Below are 24,583 nucleotides of genomic sequence, written 5' to 3'. Positions count from 1 at the left end.
GCTTTTTACAAAAGGAACATAATTTATCAGATGCAAATCCAAGGCACCATGATAGTGACTTGTATTGAAATCCCTTGTTCTGCAAATGCATGTAGTCTTGTTCTTGTTGTTTCTAACATGAACCGGTAGGATTTTTTTTTTTTTTTTTTTAGGTTTAATTTACTTCCTATCAACCTCATACCATAATGACGAAACTGAAATACTATGCATATCAATAGATTCCAAACGTGCATAGTGTTATCGAACAGTCTTTGAAGGCCTACGGCAGCACGCCCAAACGTAAACCCTGTCGATATTGTGGTTTTTATTGACTTCACGTATTCTTACGTCACAAATTTCCCGAGAATCGCAGGGCGCCATCTTAGGTCAACTTCTAACATAAAAGGCAGAAGTAATGTTTTGGTTTTTACTGGAGAGGGAAGAAGAACACTTGGTGGGATTTTATTGGGCGAATTCTTGTTGTATAATCCCCTTCTGGATACCCATTTATGGGTAAACATTTCATAATATGACTATCCTACCGAAAAAGAAGGTTCAGCAGGAGAAACGAGGGGCGGAAAGTGGAGAAAATCATCAACATCACGGACACAATCCTCATCACCATCATGGACATAACCTAGGCCATTCTGTAGCGCATTCTACAGGCGAATCAAGGGGAGGAGCTCGACCGAAATCCCGAAATTCTCCTCCACGCTGGAACACAAGTAACCCAAGAGACGATAGACTAAGTAATCATGATACAAGGACTAGCTATGATTCTCAAGAAAGGAGAGAAAATGCGCACGGTGGACATTCAAGTAACAAAAGGGCGAGGCACCGGTCATCGCCTCAACATGAATATGGCGAATTCGATTACGAACACGCAGGAGTGTCGTGGAACCAAGCTAATTCTGCGAGCTCTCAAGCGGAGATCCACGGTGCAAGCCCAAGGGACAACGGGCAAGATCAAGAAGCAGATACCGTAAATAGCGGTGATGAGCATGAGGATAATGGAGAGGAAGCCACGGAAAACATTGAAGAGGTAGCCATCTGCCAGATAAAAGCAACTGAATTAACTCTTCCTTTGATTTTCAGTCATATTTACATATTCTAAAATACTAGTGTTATTAACACTCATATGGTGTCAATATATTAAATGTCTTTTCTCCTTTTCCCCCGAACTCTAGCTCACTCTCAATCCACTGGCACTGCAATAGAAAACACTAGCTAACGTTAGGCCTAGGCACCTACAGTAGATTCTAACCTGTTATTACTATGTGCTGTATTGTAGCCGTAACATTGACCGACAAGTAGATCTATGTCTAATTCCGCTAAAAAACTTATTATTATAATAATGACACTGGCTGGGTCAGTTTTTCGCTTAACTGACCCAGCCAATGTCATTATTATAAATGAGAAGTTTTTCACAGAATTAGACATACTCAGTTCGGGAAACCCACTCACAAGGGGGGCCCCTCCTTATAAAAGCTTCACAAGTTTCCTAGTTACTCACGAAATTTGAGCAAAATCGGTTTGAGGCATCATATCTAAAATCATGGATTTAGATGCGATGTCAAACGACCCATGCGAATGCTGAAATGCGAGCGATTACTGGCGTGAGTGTCGCCAGGCGCGGCGGCGCGGCAATGCTTGAGTGCAGACGTGGCGACTGAGTACGTACTCAGTCTCCACGTCTGCACTCAAGCATTGCCGCGCCGCCGCGCCTGGCGACACTCACGCCAGTAATCGCTCGCATTTCAGCATTCGCATGGGTCGTTTGACATCGCATCTAAATCCATGATTTTAGATATGATGCCTCAAACCGATTTTGCTCAAATTTCGTGAGTAACTAGGAAACTTGTGAAGCTTTATGGACATAATCAAGCGAATTGCCGCAGTCCTTTCATTTTCGCGTTGCATTGCAAAAAAGCGTGGAGACTCCTTATAAGGGGTGCCCCGGGGGTTACTTATAAGGGGGACGGGGGTACTTGTCGGTCAAGCCGTAGCAGAACTACAAATGTAGCTGCACAAGAACACCCTTAAACAGTTGGACCTATTTCAATGTTCAACAACAACAACAGCAAAATTGTTATTATTACTAGAAACTTTACTGGCATTTGGTTGAAAAACTCACGACAACCAATCAGCAGAGTGCAGTGTAAGGAGAAGCTAATGACCATGTAATATCAGGGGCCAAAGGTATGCATTTCGCACAGATGGCTGACAGGAGACTCGGGCAGTTTCTTTACTTGGTAAAACGTAAAAGTCACAGATTGGATTATTCAGTGCCTGAATTATCCAGGAAGTTGTTGTTTAATTTCATGGTGCTCATCATTCTGCCTGATTATGCAAGCCATTTGAATGTTATTAGTGTTGTTGATTTTGTTTAACAACTGTTTCCTTGATTTGCCGACAATTTCATTTGTTGTACAATTTCATTAGACTCTAATTGTACCTGGTACATCTACACTGTATAATTCCCTCTTTTTTTTTTTCTTCTTTTTTTTTTTGGCTTGTTACCTTATGGTTGATCCAGTTCTCATACTTTCTTATCCATTCAGTAAGAATGGTGCACAGGCCACAATTGTGCAAAAAATATATATAGGCTTTCTCCCAGTCTTGAATAATGATTATCACAATCACAGATCTGTAAGGCTCATTGACGCACTCGCCTTTGGACATCTGACTCTTCACTCACGACCGTCAAAGCTAACAACAGTGTAGGGGCCTTAAGAAAAAAAAGCTGGGCACATTGTAGACTCTGTCAGAAAAAAAAAAAATCACAAAAATATACTTCAAATATCAGTACTTCACAAGTATGATCTGGGAAGAATCAAATGATTGAGGAGAGATGATTGATGAATGTCACTACAGTACCTCAAGAAATGGACTTCATTGTCACATCACTTGTATGAGTGTTAGCATCTGTCTTGAACCTCAAAAATTAGCTTGGCAATGGGTTTATCTGTCTAGGGAAAGCCCCTGAAAATTGTTTGGTTGATTCATGGTTCATGCTGTGGTGGCACGCATTGATGGCCCTTCAGCTGAATGAAGTTATGAAGATGTAAAGCAGATTTACACAGCTTGTACACCTGTAGCATTTTATGGCTAAGAACACAATGGGTTATAAACTATTGAAATATGGTCAATGAGGAGGTGGGTAGTCATTCACAAGACTGGTGTTGTTTTAAGGTTCCATGATGTTATTTCAGACTATAAACTTGTTGGCATTCACATACAGCTGTAGTGGTTACTTTGGTCTTATCCACTGTTGCTTTTAAAACATTGTGCTAGTAATGTTTTCATTACATCAATTTTCATTCAAACTAGATGTTTTCCTTCTTTCATATTGAAAGATTTGTTAAAGGGTGAATGTCTTCTTTTAATTCTAAATTGAAAAATCACAATGTACAACTGTACATGTTGCATACAGTACAGTGTATGTGTACTGTAGTGTAAGTTGCAATGTACATTGTACACTGTACAAGTGTACAAGCATGTACACTTTGTAGCAAATCATGCTACACACTGTACATGGTACATGTTCATGTATATTTGCTCTTAACAACTTTTAACTTGTATGTTCTACTTATGAAACTTGTGTAATCTATAGAAACTGAAATTTTGTTCACAAAACCCATCATCCCTCGTTTCCCACATTCCTCATGTTATTGAGTATGATCTGATTAAGCATGTCTAGCATTTGTAATGATGATAATTGGGTTACAGGATAACAACTTCCTCTTGCCCTGTATTTCTAAGTATCTTTGTGCTATGAGAAAAGGGTCATAAATAGGACAAAAAAGGGATGAAGCATTTTCATACTTACATTGTAATGACTCATCAAGATGTGATTTAGGATTATCATGCAAATATAAGTGTATGAGTGGGGGAGAGAGAGACATAAATCATGTCTTCTGCAATAGAAAATCATATTTCAAAATTGTGACAGATGCTAATACTACATCGTAGTCTCCCAGCAAATTTAAAAACGAAGATGACTGTTGGTACGAATAACCTTTTTCTTTTTCTGCTCATGCGCAAAGTGGAACTCCGAACTGGCTCATTGGTTTCCCCTGCCCAATCATTGCCTTTCCTTTGCCAATGAGAGAAGGATTTACCACTTTCCAAAGAGCCTGACATCTGTAATTTACCCGGCAAGACAGTCTGAGGCTAACCTGTTTTTTAATGTATTGAACACTTTGTGCTTACAATGCATTTTCAAAATCATTAACCCTTTGATTGTTTGTATGTTTGTTGTTGTTGTTGTTATTGTTGTTTTCATATTTGTTTGTGTGTACCAGTACAGTGTATGTTTTTGTGTAAATTTTTTGTGATACATGTATGTACAACTATAGAGCGTACAGGTAGAAGGCATTGAAGAACAGTGCAAAGCACCTTCATCCATGTTATTCTTGGAAATATAACATGTCTGACAGTGATGCATCTTATTTTGTAATTGAGCCATTGATGAAATTATGATTCAACCATGCCTTTGTTGGAAATCATCCATGCCTAGCGCATTAAAACAACAGATGATTTGTTGTTACTACCTAAGTATTTTGTTTTGTACTCCATTTTTGTTGACAGCTTAGTCACCATCTGTGTACATGTACCGGTAGCTGTTGGTACAGTAGGTATAGTGTAGTAAATCACAGCTCACCCAAAGAATCAATGGAGTTCATGTGATGTGACAATCTTGATTCAAAGCTGTACCACTTAGTAAAATTCTGACCATGTGCAGTTTATCAAAACTTGTTGCTTACATTCATGAGCAAGTACAACTTTGTATCTTAATAGGGAGAGCCATAATAAATAAGATGTAACAAAGTTTATTATTTTTAATATATAAGACTGAGGATCTCATTCATTATTGCTGTGTAAGGAGCCTGTGTTGTGTTCTCTTGCCTTCAGTTCACTGTGAAACCAAGACTCTCAGTAGTTATTCAATTCATTATATTATTATTCTATCTTCTCTGTTTGGTTTTACTTTGGTTTTTAAGATTGAAGAGCGGTTTTCCAGAGCCCTGAAGGAGAAGAAAGGTTTCATCATCAAGACAATGGTTCCAGATGGTGCATGCCTCTTCAGATCAGTTGGTGAGGCTTTATCTTGTACATTGTATGTTTTTGGATATCAAATTTCTATTTGGCCCAAATTTATTTTTTACATGTGTATATTATTTGTTTTGTTTGTTTGAGTTATTGTGCACCTGTTGTGCAACAGTATTTGAACCAGTTGCATTTTGTTCATGTCATTACAATGTTGTGTGTATGTACAAATATGTACTTCATAGTGGAACTTGAGAGAAGGATGGTTGTATTTTGATATTGTCTGTAGACAAAGAAGGGCATTCATACCATCAAGCACAATGGTACAATGTAGTTGCCTTTTTGGTTCTCAAAAGACTTTACAACTTGTGACTAATGTACCGGTACCAAGGTAATCAATGATCCAATGTCCCAAATTACTTAATGCTATCTTTGCATTCACCTTAATTTCTGTATGAATTGAGTGAATGCAGCAATATTACTAAAATACAGTGAAAGGTTGAGGAAAATTGGACAATCCGTTCAAAAATAATGAATTTGCACATTTTCTGCACAGTCACTGCTGGATGAGAAGATTATAGTTTATGATATCATATGCCTAGAAAAATATACCAGTAAAGAGAACTTAAGAGAACTCCACAAAAGCTTTTTTTTTTTTTTTTGGACAAAAGTACACCTTTTCTTGATTTTTTGACAAAAGTACACCTTTTCTTGACTTGTCGGGTTCTGACATGTACAAGTTTGTATCAGGGGTAATATTATTCCCTTACCTTCTGGAAGGGGCAAGTCAAGTGCTATTTTATCATGAAAGAATACAGAAAATATGTTGAATTTTCTTGATATTGTCATTATCATTCTATACATGTAACATCACAAGCTTCAGTCTTTTCATCCAGCAAGCGGCTATGGGGGGCACTGAAACTTAAAAAATTCATACATGTATGTAACTTTTGAACGCATTGCCGATTTTTCCTCAAACTTTCACCGATGTATTCTACTGATATTGCTTCATTCACTCGCACATGTCTCTGTTGTTGCCAGAGTTTGTTTTATGCATGTAGTCATCCCAAATTCTGCATTGGGCATTAACAGAGGCGAGCCTTTTACACATGCAGTGTAGTGTGTGACACGTCAAATCCACCATACGTGTACATGTTGTTCAGATGCACGATTCACATGGATGTTGAAATGAGTGAAAACAGACTGGTGTGGCCTCGCCTGGGGCTGAGATATTTTGCTGTGAATCACATCCACTGGGAGCATGACTTGATGAATAACCATGAAAACTATCAATGAAAATGCAGAATTATGTCTACAAAGCTTGGCTTTCTCAAGAGATTATTGTACATTGTAACTATGGTACTGCTCCTGTCTGTGTAGCTCTACGATTGTGTACATGTCAGTGACAACCAAAGCTATTGCTTGGCATTTGTGAGATTGATGTAAATAGGCACTTTCCTATTGCATTTCCTACCGCAGCTGTGAAGAAATAGATATAAACAATGGAGAAGATATAACAGGAGGGAAAAGAAAAGTGCCCTCTTGGCTTAAAATGGCATGAATCATGAGGGTGTAATCCATTCCAAGAAGGCAGAATGACCCAGCCAGTCCAAACTGCTCAAAGCTGAGAGTGACTGTTGAGGAACTGCTTATTTCCCGTTTGATTGGAAGCCAATCGCTGAGCTCTGTGCTGTACCACTCTGCATACCAGAAAATGTTAGCACTCTCGGTGTTAGTCCAAACATTCATTACACTGGATGATATTCCCACTGGATGGCATGTTCTTGCATTGTGTGTAGTATGCGTTATCAACGCTACAAGCTTACTGTAGTTCCACTTTGTAATTGCCCACAAGTACAGTGTAGACATGTGTACTATCTGACGCTGTATGTGATGTATTGTACATCTTTCAGTGGTGTTTATAAAGTCAATGGTATTTGAGGATCTTGATCTGTAGCTCAAGAGAAAATCAAGGGAGATTCATTCACAGCAGTCAGCAACTAGATGCATTTACAATTGTACATTGCAGGTGTACAGTACGTGTAGATACAAGTACCAATGTTCATACACGATGTACATGTACAACACTTTAATTACAATTTTATGCATTTGTTGTTGTTTTTTTCAGGATAGTACGGCATACATGGCATGCAACATGAGCAAACTTTAATGCATTATGTGACCCACTACAACAAAAGGATCGGAAAGTCGAGGAGGACAATTTTCAGAAAATGACATGACATGATTCCATTACTCTTTCACTTTAATTTCATAAATTATGCGACTCATAAAGGTACTCAGTTGTGGAGATATAGATGATTTTATTAGCGCATGTCGAGTGGTTTAAGAAATCAGCATTTCAAGAAAACCGCCTTCAAAGTTTTCCTTCTGACGCTGTCATGAAAAACGGGAGGCAAGACAGTTTTCCCCTCTTGACAATAGAAGGTATGCTCCTAGCAACCTTCATGCTGTTCATTCAAGCTTAGTGCCAGCAGTCGACGCATGACCAATCAATAACCAGGATGCCTCGCACTGACCAATAAGGTAACTCCCTCGTTGCTAGGGGCGGAGTCTGTCTGCGGCATTAAATCCTAATCTTTGGACACGTTTCTGTTCTGTTGAAAGTCCGAGAATTATGGCCCAGAAAACCGCTAATTTCTTGCCTTTCCTTTGATCATTTACAACAGCTTCCAAATTGCAGATGATAGCTTCCAAATTGCAAATGGTAGACAATACATTACAGTGTACATGTAGACTACAAAATTATGCCAAAAACAGAAATCTGATGATTTTGCCCGATATTGATGATCTGACTTCAAACTTGATTTTCTCGGCTCAGCCGTTGGCTACTTGAGGATCCTTTTGTTGTGGCGGGTCACATATGGCCTTTTTTACGATCAGTGGTGTAACTTTTGTACTCGGAGGGTCAAAATTTCAAACAAAATATTTTTTCATTATTCTGTTTGATTCCTGTTTGAAAGTATTCAAATTTTTGAAAAAATAACATTTCAGACCTTAAAGCTGAAGGGTTATTGGTGTAATTTAAGGAAAACCCTGGCACCTGAAGTAAATTTAAGCAAAATTTTGCTTTCATAAATTGCACCATATTGACAAAACTCTGTAGTCAAACTTCACCATGCAAAGTTTATATGGTTAACAACAATATATAGTTTGTGAATCAGAACTATTTGGGGGTTGAATATAAAGTGAATTTTTAAAAAAATACATGAGATTTATAAATTTTTGCTAAAAATGCCAATTGACATGTAATTTTTAAGATTTTAACTATTTATTGGAGGGCAGGCCATGTCAAACTCTTACTATAACAAGTCTTTAAGAAGGGCTACCTTCCTATGTAGGTTAAATGAAATTCCAATCATTTCTTTAAAACTTGGATTTTTCACACATGGATGTTTCGGAGGTGACAGTTAACATATTAGAATGTTTCGGAGGTGACACTAATATTAACACTCACTTTTTTTAGAATAAGTGGCAATAACACAAAAACTTCTTCTTTTTATCAATGTTTCTAATAATTATAACTCGAGAACAAGAAATTAACTCCTGTTTGAAGCAGATAAACCAAACAGAACAAGTGTTTTTTTACACTTCATTAATTAGCATGGGTACCGCTAGTTTGCCTTCCATTTGGACAAAGGATGTAAGCTAAATATTGTAATCTGAAGAAACATGGTATTCCATTTTCTACCTTAAATTGAGATGAGGGTGTGAGATCATTTAAGTAATGTTTCTTTGCTCTCAGAACATTTTATTCCACAACACCAGGGAAGAATCACTTCGTTTCGGAGGTGACATTTAATGTTAACATTGTGTTGAAATATTCATTTACAGTAAGAATATGATGGACATAAGCTAGACATCATAACCTGAAGGAACATGGCATTCCATTTTCTACCTTAAATTGAAATGAGGGTGTAAGATAATTTTAGTAATGTTTCTTTGCTCTCAGAACATTTTATTCCACAACACCAGGGAAAAATAACTTTGTTTCGGAGGTGACATTCAATGTTAACATTGTGTTCAAGTATTCATATAGTATGTCCCCCCCCCCCAACAAATTTACAATTAGACTTCTGCATTGATAACACCCAATATGATTAAATCAGCTAAATTGTACTTTGGGGTCTTAAATCATAACATCTTAGCTCTATTTTGCAGGAAGCCCCAGTCAATTTGGTTAAGTGATCTCAAAGAAATGTGGATTGTTGTAAAGGATGTCAGGAGTCTGATTCTTCCAAGTTCAGCACTTGGATGCTCTTAGAACTGCATATTAATGTGTAAACACAATATACAGAACTTGGAGGGAAGGGATTCCTCACATGCTCTACAAAAATCCTCAATTCTCTTTGACCTCTGAAGCAAATTTAATGGGGGTTTCTGTAAGGTGTGGGCAATGAGTTATAGTTTCAATCCCTCAAATTGTATTTTAGATTGATTCACTATCTTTAAAGTTATCGTTGCGGAGGGTACCACTGTACATAGTTTTTTGGTGGGGACATACGGTATGAATACCAAAAGCAAAAATTATTTGACTTGTGTACGTTTTTGTTTGCACATAGTTTTATAAATAGATTAATTCAAGGATGTTCATGAATTCTTCATCATCCTTGATAGCCACCATACAAATGTTATAATACTGGTGAAAGGTGTTTGGTTCATCTGGGATAAATTTTCTATACACCAGATTCATTTAAACTGTTGACATTACTAAAATATATTTTACGTATCTTTCTGAATTGCTTGAAAATTACCTGCAAATCATATTAGTCACTTTTGAGAGTAAAAAGTATAAGATAAGAAAAACCATTTTATTATTTTTGAGGTGACACAACACAGAGACAACCCAACTTCTCAGGTGTTAACTATTTAGTGAACATTCATATCTTTCCTCATGGCTGTAATTTTCAAATATAAGCTCTTTCTTTCAGTTCTTACTTGTTATCTTGTTTAGTTATTCTCTTTCATGATAATGGATACCAGCTCATATTTTGTTTGAGATTGTAATTCATACTAATCTTTAACAGGTTTTTACAATTTGGTTAAGACAACAGTTTGTGTTTCTCAGCTGAAGAGAGCAGCATAATGCTTTTCTGTGAACTTGAGGGGAAAATTTGTTTTTGTTCAGTAATTTTCCCCATCAACTTCACAGAAGGTCCCGGACACAAACTGGTCTCAAATAAACCTATAAGGGACCAAAACTGGAAAAGGACAAGTTCACCTCAATAGACGTGAGGGTTGAGTAAATACAGCAATAATAGTAAAACGCATCAGTGAGAGTTTGAGGAAAGTAAGGCAATCCGTTCCAGAGTTATGAATTTTTGAAGTTTCTGCTCCTAAAGCTGAATGAGAAGACTTCTATAGCTTGTGATGTCACATGTGTGCAAGGATATAGAGAAAGTATCAAGAAAATTCAACATACTGTATTTTCACTTTTCTTGCATAACAAAAGAACACATGACTTCTCTCTTTTGGAAGGCAGGGTGAATAATATTGCCCTAAAATACATCAGTAGCAAGTTGAAGAAATGTGCACTTTTTTCAAAAAGTAAAGTTTTGTGAAATTCATTATATTTTCCTTACATGTATATCATTGTACGCATGTGATATCATACACTGTCGTAGTCGTCTCATCCAGCAGTGATTGCGCAGATACTTAAAAAAAAACCATAACTTGAATGGATTGTCCAATTTCCCCCAAACTTTCAATGATGTGTTCTACTAATGTTGTTGCATTCACTCAATCCACATGTATATGAAGGTGGACTTGTCCTTTAAGAAACCATTTTCTTTTCCTTGAAATTCCAGTACTTAAAGCCAAATTCTAAGATAAAACATAATAACAAAACAAGGTAAACACCTCATCAAAATTATATTGAGATAGAACTACTAATCTTGTTTTTGGATCTTTCCCTTTCCAGTCCTGGGGACTTGTTCCTCTGTTCACTTTAGTTGTCACAGAACTTCAATAATCTTAAAAAATACAATGTCATAAACAGTTGGTTCAACTTGGAAAATGTAATTATTATTGTCATATTTTAAAAAAAATCACATAATTTTGTTTATGATTACCACATTGTACATGGAAAAACAACAACTAAGAATTCAAGAACAAGTTGTGCACCAGCTATAGGCATGTGGCCTTTTTGTGGAGTTTGATTATTTGATGATTTTTTTTTACATTCTTTTTTTTTTAAAGATTGTGGACTAGAGCATGCATGAACTGCCACATGTATCACTTTGGTATTAAGGGAATTCTGGTGAGCTATGTATACAAAAGTCACTTCTGTTGTGATGATTTTGTAGTCTATATTAAATGTATTAGAACATGTTAATAGATAGTGACAAGGAACTGAAGTCTTGCCTTTCACTATCACATAACAATATGGTGTTAACAAACAGTGTCACCTCCGAAACACAAGGAAAAGCAACCTACATGGAAAGCTGTGATTGGTAAATCTTTACAACTAAATTGCTTGTGGAAATCAAGCTTCTAAAGATGAAAGCATCTATATGTTTACTTAACTAAAGCAGGAGAATTGAACTTGATTACAATATTTTATATACAACAGATGGGTGTATTTTGTGCATTCTCATTGTTAAAAAAAGTGAAAAAATGTAAATTTGCCCTAAAACATACAGTCTAGTAATAAAATAAAGAGTGAGAGTGTGTTAGTTGATTTCTCTACATTGAAACTTATTTTACTTAAATAAATGAAACCATTGGTGTACATGATATGGTTTCTCTTCAACAGAAATGAACAAAAAATCTTGTTAACAGTGTTTTGTCACCTCCGAAACAGTAATTCTTAGTTTTTATTAGATCTTTTTTTAATCTCTAGAAAATTCTCACTTCCTCTGGCCATATTACTATTTTCATCCAAAAGAGATTCCTGTCACTTGGACAGAATCAAACAAAATTGCTTTGTCTTCGAGAAATTATCAAATATAATATGCTTGTTGTTTCGGAGGTGACAATTGTTTCGGAGGTGACAAGTGTTAACGGAAAATTGTAAATTGCTCCAAAATGAAAACAACAGGCTATATTTCTACTACCTTCCTTCAGAGATAATGTGAGGGGATATGTTACATTTTTGCAAATGTAATGTATAACTGATGTCAAGAATAAAAAAATCAAATACATAAATCTATTGTCTCGGAGGTGACAGAAATGTTAACGGAAAAGTTACATAAATTTATAAACGCTCACCAAAAAATGATAAGCTATTTGAATTAAATAATCTTTGGATCAAAGTTAAGTCAGATTGATTACTATTCTGTTTTGATGGAAATTAGCAAAGTTGAATTTTATAATTGTGAACAAGAGCTAACTCAAAAGAGGGGTTAATTGTAAACGGAAAATGTCACCTCCGAAACATAAAGTTTGGACAATTTCAGTCTTTAAAGAAGACAAAGCAGAACCTGGTAAACATAATAGTTCTTAATGCTGGATACCTGTCTATCACAACAACAACAAAAATAACGAAAAGGAATACACAATTTAATATGCTAGCTCTGACAAAAATACTATGTCAGAATGAGTACACCAAAAGTGTTGGATTTCAAGCATGTAAGTGCCTGCCACATCTGAAAGAAAAAGAGAGGAAAGTTCATTAAGGTACCCAAGGTAGACACTGTGGGTGGTAAGTTTGTGAGAAAAAATAATGCATATCTGTCTGTGTATAAGAAAGTTATACACCAATTAGTGCCAACACTGTGTTTTACACCACTGATTGTAAAAATGGCCATATAGTATACGTGTATATAACCTTTATTCTGATTGAATATCAACTCCATTTAAAAAGAAAGTGAACTCCAATGTAGCATGTATCCATGTACTCACACAGCAAGCTGTGAAGCCTGGGTGAAATGAGAAAATGAAACTGATCAAGTGCAAAGGTGTTCATGGTAAAATACATGTAGTACCGGGCTTGTGTGATATAAATGTGTATTGCACTCACATCCTCCATGGCTTGTCTGTCCCTCATCATCAGTGTTTGGATTTCTTCCTTGTAGAACATAACTTAGAGCAACAAGAATGGCAGTCACTACACACTGCCATTCTTTATTTTAATGTTGAAAGTAATGAACATAAATGTCAGCATTATTCATACCTTGTATTGTACATACATTACATTCTGGCTCAGAGAAAGCCACTGCCTTTGAGAACATTAAAGGTCCTGTACAATTTGTAGGGGAATTTGCCAATCTTATTAAGAATGGGTCAAGTCAATGGGGGGAGGGGGAGGAAGAAATGGGTGATTGAGAGATGGATAAATGTGTGCATGCAATACTGCCCTTCAAAGGAAATTGGTTTTTCACTGGATTACACAATTAGATTGCAATAAAAAATTCATACAATTCATCAGTATTCGAGTTTCAATGATACAACGTATTATCACTCTTTGAAGATCTATATACTGCAAAGTTACATTTTGTAAGGACAGAATACTCTAAGCTGTAGGCCCTCTTAGTTGTGTCATGAACTTTCCTGATCTCCATTGTTCTTGTCACAAAGTCTGATATTACAGCATTTTATGGTGTAGTAAATGCAGTGTTTCTATACATTGTACATACAATGTACAGCATGTTTTACAGTAAATCATGCCTGTACCAGTGAGTGAGTTTGTTAATAATTTGTCTTTCATATCACACTGAAGAAGACATACAATTGTACTTATACAGATTGTACATGGTATACACTACTTCCTCTCTTTATTATTATTATTATTATTATTATTATTATTATTATTATTATTATTATTATGAAATACTACAACTAGGTTCAAGCAAGAAAGAGACCAGGTTTGGAATTTCAGACCAAGTTTATATTTGATAAAATCTTTCATGAGCCAAATTTTTAGGACAGATATTTCATTTACTTTTTAAAGAAAATAATTGCACCTGCCCTACAAACATAGCTATAACTGTAGGTAAAATGTAGAGTTACATTGTGCATGTGGTATCAGTGGACCTATGAGTGTATCTACAGTACACATACCTACATTGTATACCGCAAATGTTTGTTCATTTTATTTTGTGATGATTACAATGTATGCTAGTCCACAGCAGCAAATTTATACAATGTAGGCCAAGCAAATCTGAACAGCCCACTAAATTTAGCAAGCCCATGTCTTTCTATAAAAACAATATTATGAGCAAATGATATGCAATGTACATGTACTGTATGTTGTTATGTATGAATGGACATTGACACCAGTGATCAGCAGTAAGGGCCCATAAAAAAAAAATTGTAATTTAAATGTCATCCTGTGTATACATTGCGGGTACCAAACTACCATACAATGGTTTTGTGCTTCTAAAATGGTATGTACAAATGTAACATTTATAGTATGTTCACTTTACACTGACTACATTGTAGATAGCAGTAGTGCAACTGTATGCTTTAGATACTAAAAAGAGATTTCATGGAATTATTAAATGGAAATAATCTCATGTGTGGATTGTACCAGGATACACAAGCACCACTTCTGCCAACTTGTTACTTGTTGCTATGTATTCTCGCACCAGGATATTGAAAGGTGTCTGTTTCAATGTGACCACCAAGTGAAATGATCAGGGGATTTTAGCTCAGCCTTGGTCATATGACCCATGCATTGTTTCCTACAGTTTTGTACCTTCTCCTGGCTTTTATACTCCATGTACACATTACATGTACATGTACACGTGTATGTTGTACATCTCGCCATTACCTTCTTGGATTCTGAAAGCTGTGATCATGTGTGATTGTGTCTGTTGATGGTACAATCCGTTGTACATTATGTGAAGAAGTGAAATTCCACTTGCAAAGCACTACCAATAGTACCATTTCATGCCAAGCTAAATGACTATATAGAATCACAAAACATGTCATCACTATTAATAATGCATCAACTAAGCACAAAAATATGAGGAGTTGTTACTAATTAAAGTAGTTCAGCAAAACAGGATAACCTTCAATGTTCATATGTGTCACCAAAAATGGCATCAACTACCGGTCCCACGTTGTAGATGCAATCTTTTCACACGTGTTTGGTTGAAGAGGACTGCAGTACAACAGACACGGCCACACATGAAATATTCACTAGTATTAAACATGCACATAGGTTTCTTGAAAGAAAAAAAAAAATGAGTGGATTTTATGTGCATGTGTATAAAGCCTTTAATGTAATACAATTTATGGATTGAGCACAGCATTTTTACGTGACCATGCATAATTCTCAAAGGTTATTATTATTACGATTATTATTTATTCAGCTTTCAGTCACAAATATCAATATTACATTATTATTCAAGATCAGGACATACAATGGAGAGTTAAATGGGTGCACCAGGTAAGGCAGCCCAGGTCTGTAATAAGCATACAGCATTCAAGATTTTCTAATAATTGTTAATGTCATACTGTAAATATCAAAATGCAGTACGGTGGCATGTACGTGTGTAAAAATGTTCAGTATTACCAGGGGTATATGCAACAGTACACTGATGTATGAAGACTAACACTTTATGCTCGTACAATGTACTGGAAGAATGCAACATGAAGATGATGGCTTCCTGTATAATAACAAGTGACAGTTATACAGGTTTTCCTTTGTTGTTGATATTGTGTATATGGTCAGAATATTGTTGATTATTGATGTTAATGTGTTTGTCATTGTATCTATAGCTGACCAGGTCTATGGTGACCAGGAGTGGCATGCCATTGTGAGGGGACATTGCATGGATTATATGGTAAGTTTCAGATACAGTACATGTACACTTTCCAACCAACAGGTTACCTTCAAGAAATGAAGAGCTAGTGTTTCAACCATCCTAGTGACAAGGACATTTTTTGTGTTGTACACAAAATGTTTTTGCTTACGGTCATTTGGTATTATGAGAAACCTGTAAACTTAAAAGTCAGTTGATGCGCATGCATATTTGCTTGTCCTGAAAGGTAGAATGAAGTTGTATCATTATTTTCACTATGATAAGGATTGATTATGGTAGTGCAAACTTTTGGTGGTTCTGTTTACAATTTGCATATGACTGAAATATCAAAATGTGCAGTGATGGTCAAATTTCTGTCTACCTTGGTACTGAATATACAACTGTAGTGTATACCAACATGGAAACAGTAAAATATGAAATACATGGTATAGAATTGTACACTGATTGTAAAATTTCTGTCTACCTTGGTACTGAATGTAATATACCAACATAGAAACACTAAAATTTACTTGTTGACATAATTCATGTGAACAAAATAGACATTGATCAATGATGTTACTGTAACCCTGTAGTGAATTAGAAATCATTTAAATACCAAACTCAGGCTATGTACAAAGTACAATGGTATTTCACTTTTCTGTTGTCATTTGAAATCTGAACATTCTATTTGTGCATCACAGACAAAGAATGCAGACTACTTCTCACAGTTTGTCACTGAAGACTTTGCCACGTATGTCGCACGTAAACGCCTGGACAGTTGCCATGGTAACCATGTGGAAATGCAAGCCCTGTCTGAGATGTACAATCGCAACATTGAGGTCTACATGTACAGTACAGGTAAACACTTTTTATGCCTCCGCCACGAAGTGGTGCTGGAGGCATTATGTTTTCGGGTTGTCCGTCCGTCCGTCCGTCCTTCCGTCCATCCGTCCGTAATGAATTTTGTGGCAAGCGTAACTAAAAAAACTTTTGAGTTATCCTAATGAAACTTGGCATGTATGTGTATTAGGGGGTGAAGTTGTGCCTGTCAACTTTTGGGTGCACATGCTCAAGGTCAAAGGTCAAAAGGTCAAGGTCATATCCATAAAATTTCACTATTTCAACCATATCTCTGCAATGCCTTGAGATATTTTCTTGAAACTTAGTGTATTCATGTATTACGCAATTAAGATTCTCTGGTGAAAGTTTGGGGTCATGAGGTCAAAGGTCAAAGGTCAAAAGGTCAAGTAAAAATATTAAAACTTCACTTTTTTCTCTGTACCTTGGAAATTGTTTGAGGTATCTTCATGGAACATACATGTACCGACTGGCAGTGATTATCTAGACAATTTAGGGTTCATGGGGTCAAAGGTCAGGGGTCAAAGGTCAAGGGCAACACTTCAAAATTTTACTATTTCCCTCATGTTTATGCAATGCCAGCAGGATTATTTTTTTTTTACACTTGATGTATGCATGTATAACCTAATAGAGATTCTCTGGAAAGTTTTTTTTTTTTGGTTTGTTTTGTTTTTGCCTCAAAGGTCAAAAGGTCAAAGATCAAGTGAAAGTGCTGAACTAAATTTTTTCCTTCATATCTCGGAAATGGCTCAAGTTATCTTTAAACTTTCTACATATTTATGCATGTTCTGCCTGACAGTGATTATCTAATGAATTGTAGGGTCAAAGGCCGGATGAAAATGGTAACAATTTACTATTCAATACAGATATTGCACTTTTTCTCCATACCTTGGAAATTACTCAATGCATAAACGTATGAATTGGTCAAAGTCAAGTTAAAGTCCTTAAATCCCAAATCATACATGCTCTCCTATCCATCCAATTAAACCTAGGTCAAGGAAGATGAACATTCAACACATTTGTGACAAACTTGTCATTTCAATATTTAGCCAATTTTGTGAAAATGTAATCACACATTGTCCACATGTACTATCTAGACCTATAAGGAGAATCATGCATCATGGCGGAGGCATACCAGTCGCCACAGCGACATTTCTAGTTTTTTCTTGTGGAAAGCTTAAAAAAAAAAAAAAAATGTGTAGCAGGTTTATCTTGTTTATGCAACCAACATTATACCATGTGTAACTGCCATAGCAGAGATATGCAGTGTATAAGCCGGGATATTTCAAAAATTCAAACACTTGGTGATGATAACGTAATTCTGATTGTAAAATCCCAGGACCAGATGCATCATGAGAGATGTATTAATATTTCTTCATTTTGTACTTTATTTCCAGAACCTATCAATACTTTTCATACAATCAACAAGACAGACAATGATCCTATACGTGTGAGCTACCATCGCAATGTCCACTACAACTCGGTCGTCGACCCTCACAAAGCTACCATTGGTGTTGGTCTAGGAATGCCATCTTTTGTTCCCGGGGTGAGTTGATGAAGAGAAAAGCAAAATGTGAACATATGGTTCCCTTTCACAGGTGTACATGTACATCTGTAGCAGCTATAAAGATGGATGTTGCCCTCAGTCTGTCAGTGAAAGGTGACTACCCTTTGTCTTGTTATAGACAACTGGGAGACCATTGCCTGAGAACTCGCCATGCACTGAAAATCCAGACTGGTCGATTAATTTTGTGGCCATCAAATGAGAGCAATGACCTGTGACACATATATAGCTTATAACCCTTATAATCAGCTGTTGCTTTTATGAATGTATGTGAGAAGGGTGCCAGCTCTAGGTATTGTGTTGCAGAGTTGTCCATACATCTTGTGTCTGTCTGCAGCCTAAGATCACGTCTTAGGCAGATTTTCTTGAAGTTCATTGCAAGGAGTGTAAATGTGGTTTGAAAATCTTGCAAGAGCATGGACAAAAACAGAACGATACTGCAAGTTCTCCTCACATACTGTATCAGACTGTTGTGGAAGTGCTCTATGTCTGTATGTATGCAGATACTGGCATGTAAGTTTTGGTTTTTGTACTTCAATAGCCATGAAACTTACTGTCAGTGAGTAACATGTTGTGACTGCCCTGCCCCCCCCCCCCCCCCCCACCAATCCAATGTTTGACAGTAAAATTCATTCTGTGATGGAGGTCTGTCCTATGGGTTATTGTACTCCAATGCAGCTGGCTGACAAGATGATGATGCGGGATGCAATTCATATATCAGAGAAGTCTGCCATCGAGCAGGCTATGCTACAGGACAAGCTCATTGCCACAGACTGGGAGGCCACCAATGAAGCCATCGAGGAGCAGGTTGCTAGGGAATCCTTCATCCAGTGGCTGAAAGATAATGAGAAGAGAGCCCAAAAGAAAGCAGTAAGTTTGCACTTGAACTGAGATCCTTAGCCCTCTAGTCTAATGAAGCAGTGATTGATTACTTTCATTCTTTTCATTTTCGGGTGGGAGATCTCAGAGTATAACCTTTTTTTTTCAAGAAATGTTTTATCCATCTTCTATGTTTTGCATAATAATGGTACATGGGCAAGGCCTACAATGTAAAAAGGATAAACCATTATGTGGTAGTTTTCATGGACATTTGGAGGTCAGGTGTAAAATCCATGGAATTTGTAATCTGGGTATTAAAGAGAAAGTGTTCTAAATGTTATATGTACATGCACATGCAGTGTGTGTTGTACTTTAAAAGATAACTGACAGTTGCAGTAGTTACTAGTATTCTGGTGAAGGATACATTTTCACCAGCATCACATACTACATGTTTTGTAAAATCAGATACAAAAAAAATATTTGTACAGGTTTGAACTATGCTTTTGTGAAAAAAAAAAAATTGTGAATGCAAAATGTATACTTTTCACTAGTTTGAACATGTACTTTAATAGTAGCCATTTCTTGTCATTACAGCATGTATTGCAGAGATTGGATAGATACTGAAACTAAGCATTTTGTCTGTGTGAAATGTGCAGCTTCCTGCAACTGCAACGTGCAGTTCTGCCCCTCCTGACTCTCCCCCTGGCTGGTGGGCTGAAGGGGCCCAGAAATCTGCTTGCAGCCCAGGTTCCCACCACCCTTCTGGTCACCATCCCTCCACCCAGCATGCTGGGGGGAAGCACTCCAGTGACAAGCACTCTGGGGGTAAGCACTCCAGTGCCCATCACCAGTCATCTCATCACTCTGGCTCCCATCACTCTGGCTCCCATCACTCCGGCTCCCATCACTCTGGCGGGCATCACTCCAGTCACCACCCTACAAGTCATCTGGCTGCTGCACACTACCCCACCAACCACCTGGCGCCCAGGAGCAGAGGGCCCAGCAACAGCTCAGGGCCCAACAGTCCAGAGCGGCTAGATGCAGCAAGACTAAGGCCACTGTCACCAGGTGTGCTCAGGGGGAGGAATGCAGATAAAGTGAAGGCTCAGCAACATGTGTCCAGTGCAGGTTGGTGGTCAACAGATCAAACATTGGTTACGTTCAGGCGGTGATCCTTAACCTCGAGGATAGCTATCTTCGAGGATAAGCTCATAGTTAGGCACCTTGTAGATGCACTCATTGATAGCTAACTTGCAATTAACTGTAAGGTAACTACCCAGGAGATATCTCGGGTTTAGCGCTCTATCAAGGAGCCGCAGTGGTTCCCCACTCGTAGGAACTGTGAGCCTATCCTTGAGGATAGTTACCTTCAAGGATAATCTTTGTCGTGTGAATGTAACTATTACAACTTGTTCTCAAAGTCAAGTGAATGTTGATATCCTCCTCAGATTCTTGTTCTTTAAATGAATCCAGCATATACTTACAGTGTAGCTTGATATTGTAAGGACTCATGCATGTTATGTAGATTATTGCTTTAATCGGAATCTATCACATGCTGTAGATCAGTTCTAGAATTTTGATGGTCTTGTTTATCATCTGATGAAAAGAAAAAAATAGCACCATATTTATATTGCTTACAGATCCAACCTGTGTCTGAAAGTTATTAAGTCATTTTTTTATAGCAGCCACATTACACATGTACCTGTGTTGAAATCATTATGTGGAAACATGAATTTTAACATAGGCATGAAAACATCTAATGTTAGCTTCTCAGGTTGGTTTCACACTTTAAATCAGCCACTGTTATGCTGATTGAGATACACACCTTAAGAAAACTCATTCCCAGTGTCTGTGCTGCATATGAAACCAAAAATTAGTTATTGATGTATTACTTTGAATCCCAGGGAAGTGTGTGATACAGTTGCCATGACTGGAAATATGAAAGCTTCGTGATTAAAGGGGATGGCTAGTAACTGATCAGTGGGAATCGGTGGGAATGCTGGGGGATGATTGTTCCAATCCTTGTGGGATTTATTCAAGAGTACAGGTTAACATGACTGTACAGTGTCGGGGCGATCATTACGGTACAGGCACTGTACCGTTAACTGTACAGGCATGCTTACCTGGAAACATTGAACTGCACATTACTTGAATATGAGACCAATCTGAAGCAATAATTTTCACACAACAATAGATATATAATGTACACTTATATGAATCCCACAAGGATTGGAACAATCATCCCCCAGCATTCCCACTGATTCCCACGGATCAGTTACTAGCCATCCCCTTTAAGGAATCGCCTCTCCCAACAGTTGTCTTTTAAAGCAATATGGGATATGAGCTGATGTTACATTTGTGTTTTTTGTAATTATGATAATGATATGATTACTATTGGGCTCTCCTCATGAAAACAAATCTTTTCTGCTGTAAGTGCTTGCACAGGGTTGCAATATCGGGTGATACAGTCACCATTTACAACCGCCCCACAACCAGTGGTCACATCTCAAACCCAGCATCTCCTCAGGGGGCCCATGCCCGAGACACAGCCAGCCCGCAGGCAGGGCCTAGTGGCTACAGCCCCCCTGTGACTCAGCGGCCTCCAGCCATTAGCATGGAGGATATTCCACCTGAAGAATTTGGTGAGAGCTAGTTCTTAAGTACACACACACACACACATACACACACCATGTTCAGAAAGTAAGTAGCAAGTGTTTTACATTGTATCCAAATTCTAGATCAGATTGCCATCATGTCAAAGATTAAAAGTCCTTTAATTTCCCCTTCCCTTTTTTTTTTGGGGGGGGGGGGGGGGGATTAATTCCATTTTCTGAAAGTGTTATCCAGCTGTGAACATTATTGTCTTGAATGAAATTCAGTGCCACATTTTACCAGATTAGTACCCATAAACACTGAAGCTGCAAGGACTTGATCCTTCTGCGATTGCTTTTGTAATTGAGGTGTTGTAACCTCGAGAAGGAGAAAGGAGTCCCCACTATGCACACATCTCATTTCGGCCAAAACTCAGACAAAACAAGTCTACCTCACTGTGATGTTTATGAGGAACTGTCAAATCAACTTAATTTCCCCAAGTGTTGTGTGCGTCTCTTCAAAGTCTCGAAGCTTGCAAGAGGTGGGCTCTGCATGTGTACCTAATTTGCATAAATTTATGCATATTCATGATGGAGGACTTTATCGAATACATGTTATCTAAACTGCATGGTCTGCTGTGCTTCTCCAACCCACAGGTATCTCAGAGTGGGAGTCTGAGGATGCGATTCTTGCTTCCATTCTTGCCCAGTCTCACCAGGAGTACGTGGACACTCTAATACGCAGCGCTCAAAGGGATACCGACTCAGACAGTTGACCTGCAGGAACTGGCTTCAACCATTAATTCACAATTCTTTTTTCCACGAAAAAAAAAGAAACAAAATCATGCAAACAGTTGCCTTTTTTGTTGTTGTTTCTTTTTTAATGTTTTCTTTGAAGTGATGTTCACTTCAGGGGTAATGAGAGTCTTGGAATGTATCAAGATGCAGTGGAAATTTCTCTGTTTTGGTCAGTACAGAAAAGTAAACATTTGTCAAATGTTTGTGAGATAAAGAATATGAAACAAGCTTATAACTTACTGTTGATGCTTAGTTATTTTCAGAGTTGATATTTATTATCTGATGATAGCAGATTATGTGGACCAAGTTAGAAGCAATATGTCCGGCACTTTTTTGGTGTTGCCCAGGAGAGAGTAGGTATTTAGTATTTAGAAACCAAATAAAATATATGCAATGTTAGCAGTATCTTTCTTTGTTTCTTTCACCTAAATGCCTGCTGATGTTACTCCTAACTGTGAAATAATAGGAAAGGAAAAGAAGTAAAATGAAATAAGTTATTAACTGCCATATTCATTTTTACACTCTGCACAATACTGCAGAATATGTCTTGGAAAGATGCATCCACAACAAAAGTTGTCACTGTTACTATTTGTAGGAATGCAACTAGCAAGTAAGTCCTATGTTCTGTTCAAAATATATTCTTTGGTCAGTGCAAGAAATAAAAAGTTGGCAATTTGTACAATTGTAACCATTCCTTTAGCAGCATATTTCTCAATTGTGTCCAGAAAAAAGGAAACAATATGACCAGCAGTTTTTGATCACAACAGCATATGAAGTGAGTCCAGAAATGTAGTGAAAGAATTAACTGTAGGATGTATATCTCAACCCTCCCCCCCCCCCCCCCCCTGTTTAAAATGTTTGTGTAACTAAAACTGGATGGTATCTGTCAAAAGAGTACCCATTTGTTTGATTTGATGGGTAGGAATCAACTGCTGCTGAATGTAATGCTTCTGATTACTGACGCAAGTGATAAAATTGCATGCCTAGTGAATTGCTGGTGAACTAGTGAAGTTTTGTTTAATCAAAGCTATGGTAGCACAGGAAATTGTCAGGAACAAATGTTAAAATTGGAAGCTGTAGACTCTCCTAACATTTTTGGACCATTTAAACCTCTGTTTAAGAGAATGATGAATGTGATTACAGAGACACAGTTGTGCATTATTTGTTGTATAGACAGGTATATAGCTCCCTGTCACATGCTTCATGAGTTTGTATTGAGACATCTTTAATCATTGTGAAGAAGACATAGTTGGGTCTTTAAGACCTGGCCATTTTGAATGAGAATTATCAATGAACATACTATAGGTACTGGTGGAACACTGTTCAGGCACAAGCAAAGTGATGAATTGATGTGTTTTGAAATACTTCAAAACTAATTGATTTCTTGAGAGTAAATCATTCGTTGAGGAAAGAGCACAATTTTGTTTTGCAGCAGTAGTATTAAACCGTCATTTCTATAATTAAAGGGAGCATAATAGGCTTCAAGAAGACTGTATCCAGAAAGTCTTGTGTTACTGTTATTTAAGAGCCGTGCTCTCCCTACATCAAGTCAAGTTACATTTGGACTCTTAAATTTTCTTGAGATATGTCCTTTATGACAAAATACTACAAACGGGATAATGCTGGTGGCACTTGTGCGGATTGCACTGCTGTTTCTTTTAAGTTTGGTTATCTGTGCATTGCCTGGACAGTATTGCCAGTTTTTCATGGCCTTTGTGATGAAGTATTGAGCAATTTAATACAATATTCTGCTAGTTAGAGTGTACCTATGGTGGATACAAAAGCATGACGATCACATTGTCTTTCTTCTCCTTGATAAAACGAAACTGGGCATTGAAATACTGTGCACAGGAATTCTATACAATCTAAAGTGGCAGATTGAGATATGAAATGGAGGATTAGTCTATTAGTGTCATGCATTTGTTAAACATGAGTTGGCTTTATACTTTGTGAACCGCTGCTCTATCATGAAAATTCTGGGTAGAGAAAAGTAACAGAAAGGCAAAGAGTGAAATGAAGTTGTTGATTCTTTTGTAGTAACTTTTTTTTTTTAAGTTTCCCAGTTTGTGGAAGTCATTCATAAGCCCAGGGTGAATTCTCATCAAACTGTCATGCATGAAATAGTACATGTAGTTCTACTGCTGCATGAATTTTCACTGAGGCTTGCCTTTTATTAGGGTAACACAAGGGATTTTCAGTTGAAGTCAAGACACCTGTCC

The 24,583-nt window shown here is 37.3% G+C and overlaps 1 protein-coding gene across 1 annotated transcript; it reads left to right on the top strand.

Annotated features, from left to right (window-relative positions):
• Positions 1–402: 402 nt before the first annotated feature.
• On the top strand, positions 403–23,182 carry LOC139741295 (uncharacterized). The gene is made up of 10 exons (XM_071651885.1): positions 403–1,021; positions 4,983–5,076; positions 15,712–15,776; positions 16,436–16,592; positions 17,990–18,138; positions 18,835–19,026; positions 19,632–20,097; positions 20,742–20,753; positions 21,444–21,617; positions 22,224–23,182. Exons 1-10 carry the CDS (start codon positions 509–511, stop codon positions 22,340–22,342), a joined length of 1,941 nt encoding a protein of 646 aa, XP_071507986.1. The 5' UTR covers positions 403–508; the 3' UTR covers positions 22,343–23,182.
• The last annotated feature ends 1,401 nt before the right edge of the window (positions 23,183–24,583 follow it).

The sequence above is a fragment of the Diadema antillarum genome, unplaced genomic scaffold, assembly GCF_040938485.1.
Source record: "Diadema antillarum isolate AM-2024a unplaced genomic scaffold, OU_Dant_1.0 seq00000915_RagTag, whole genome shotgun sequence".
Taxonomy (NCBI): domain Eukaryota; kingdom Metazoa; phylum Echinodermata; class Echinoidea; order Diadematoida; family Diadematidae; genus Diadema; species Diadema antillarum.
This window is presented reverse-complemented; position numbering and strand designations above follow the sequence as displayed.

What these genes read in the sequence shown, in the direction of transcription:
- LOC139741295 (XM_071651885.1), top strand. Translation starts at nt 509, where the DNA reads ATGACTATCCTACCGAAAAAGAAGGTTCAGCAGGAGAAACGAGGGGCG. An exon ending in AGAGAGCCCAAAAGAAAGCA is followed by an intron (nt 19,027 to 19,631) that starts GTAAGTTTGCAC and finishes TGAAATGTGCAG; the next exon opens with CTTCCTGCAACTGCAACGTG. An exon ending in TATTCCACCTGAAGAATTTG is followed by an intron (nt 21,618 to 22,223) that starts GTGAGAGCTAGT and finishes TCCAACCCACAG; the next exon opens with GTATCTCAGAGTGGGAGTCT.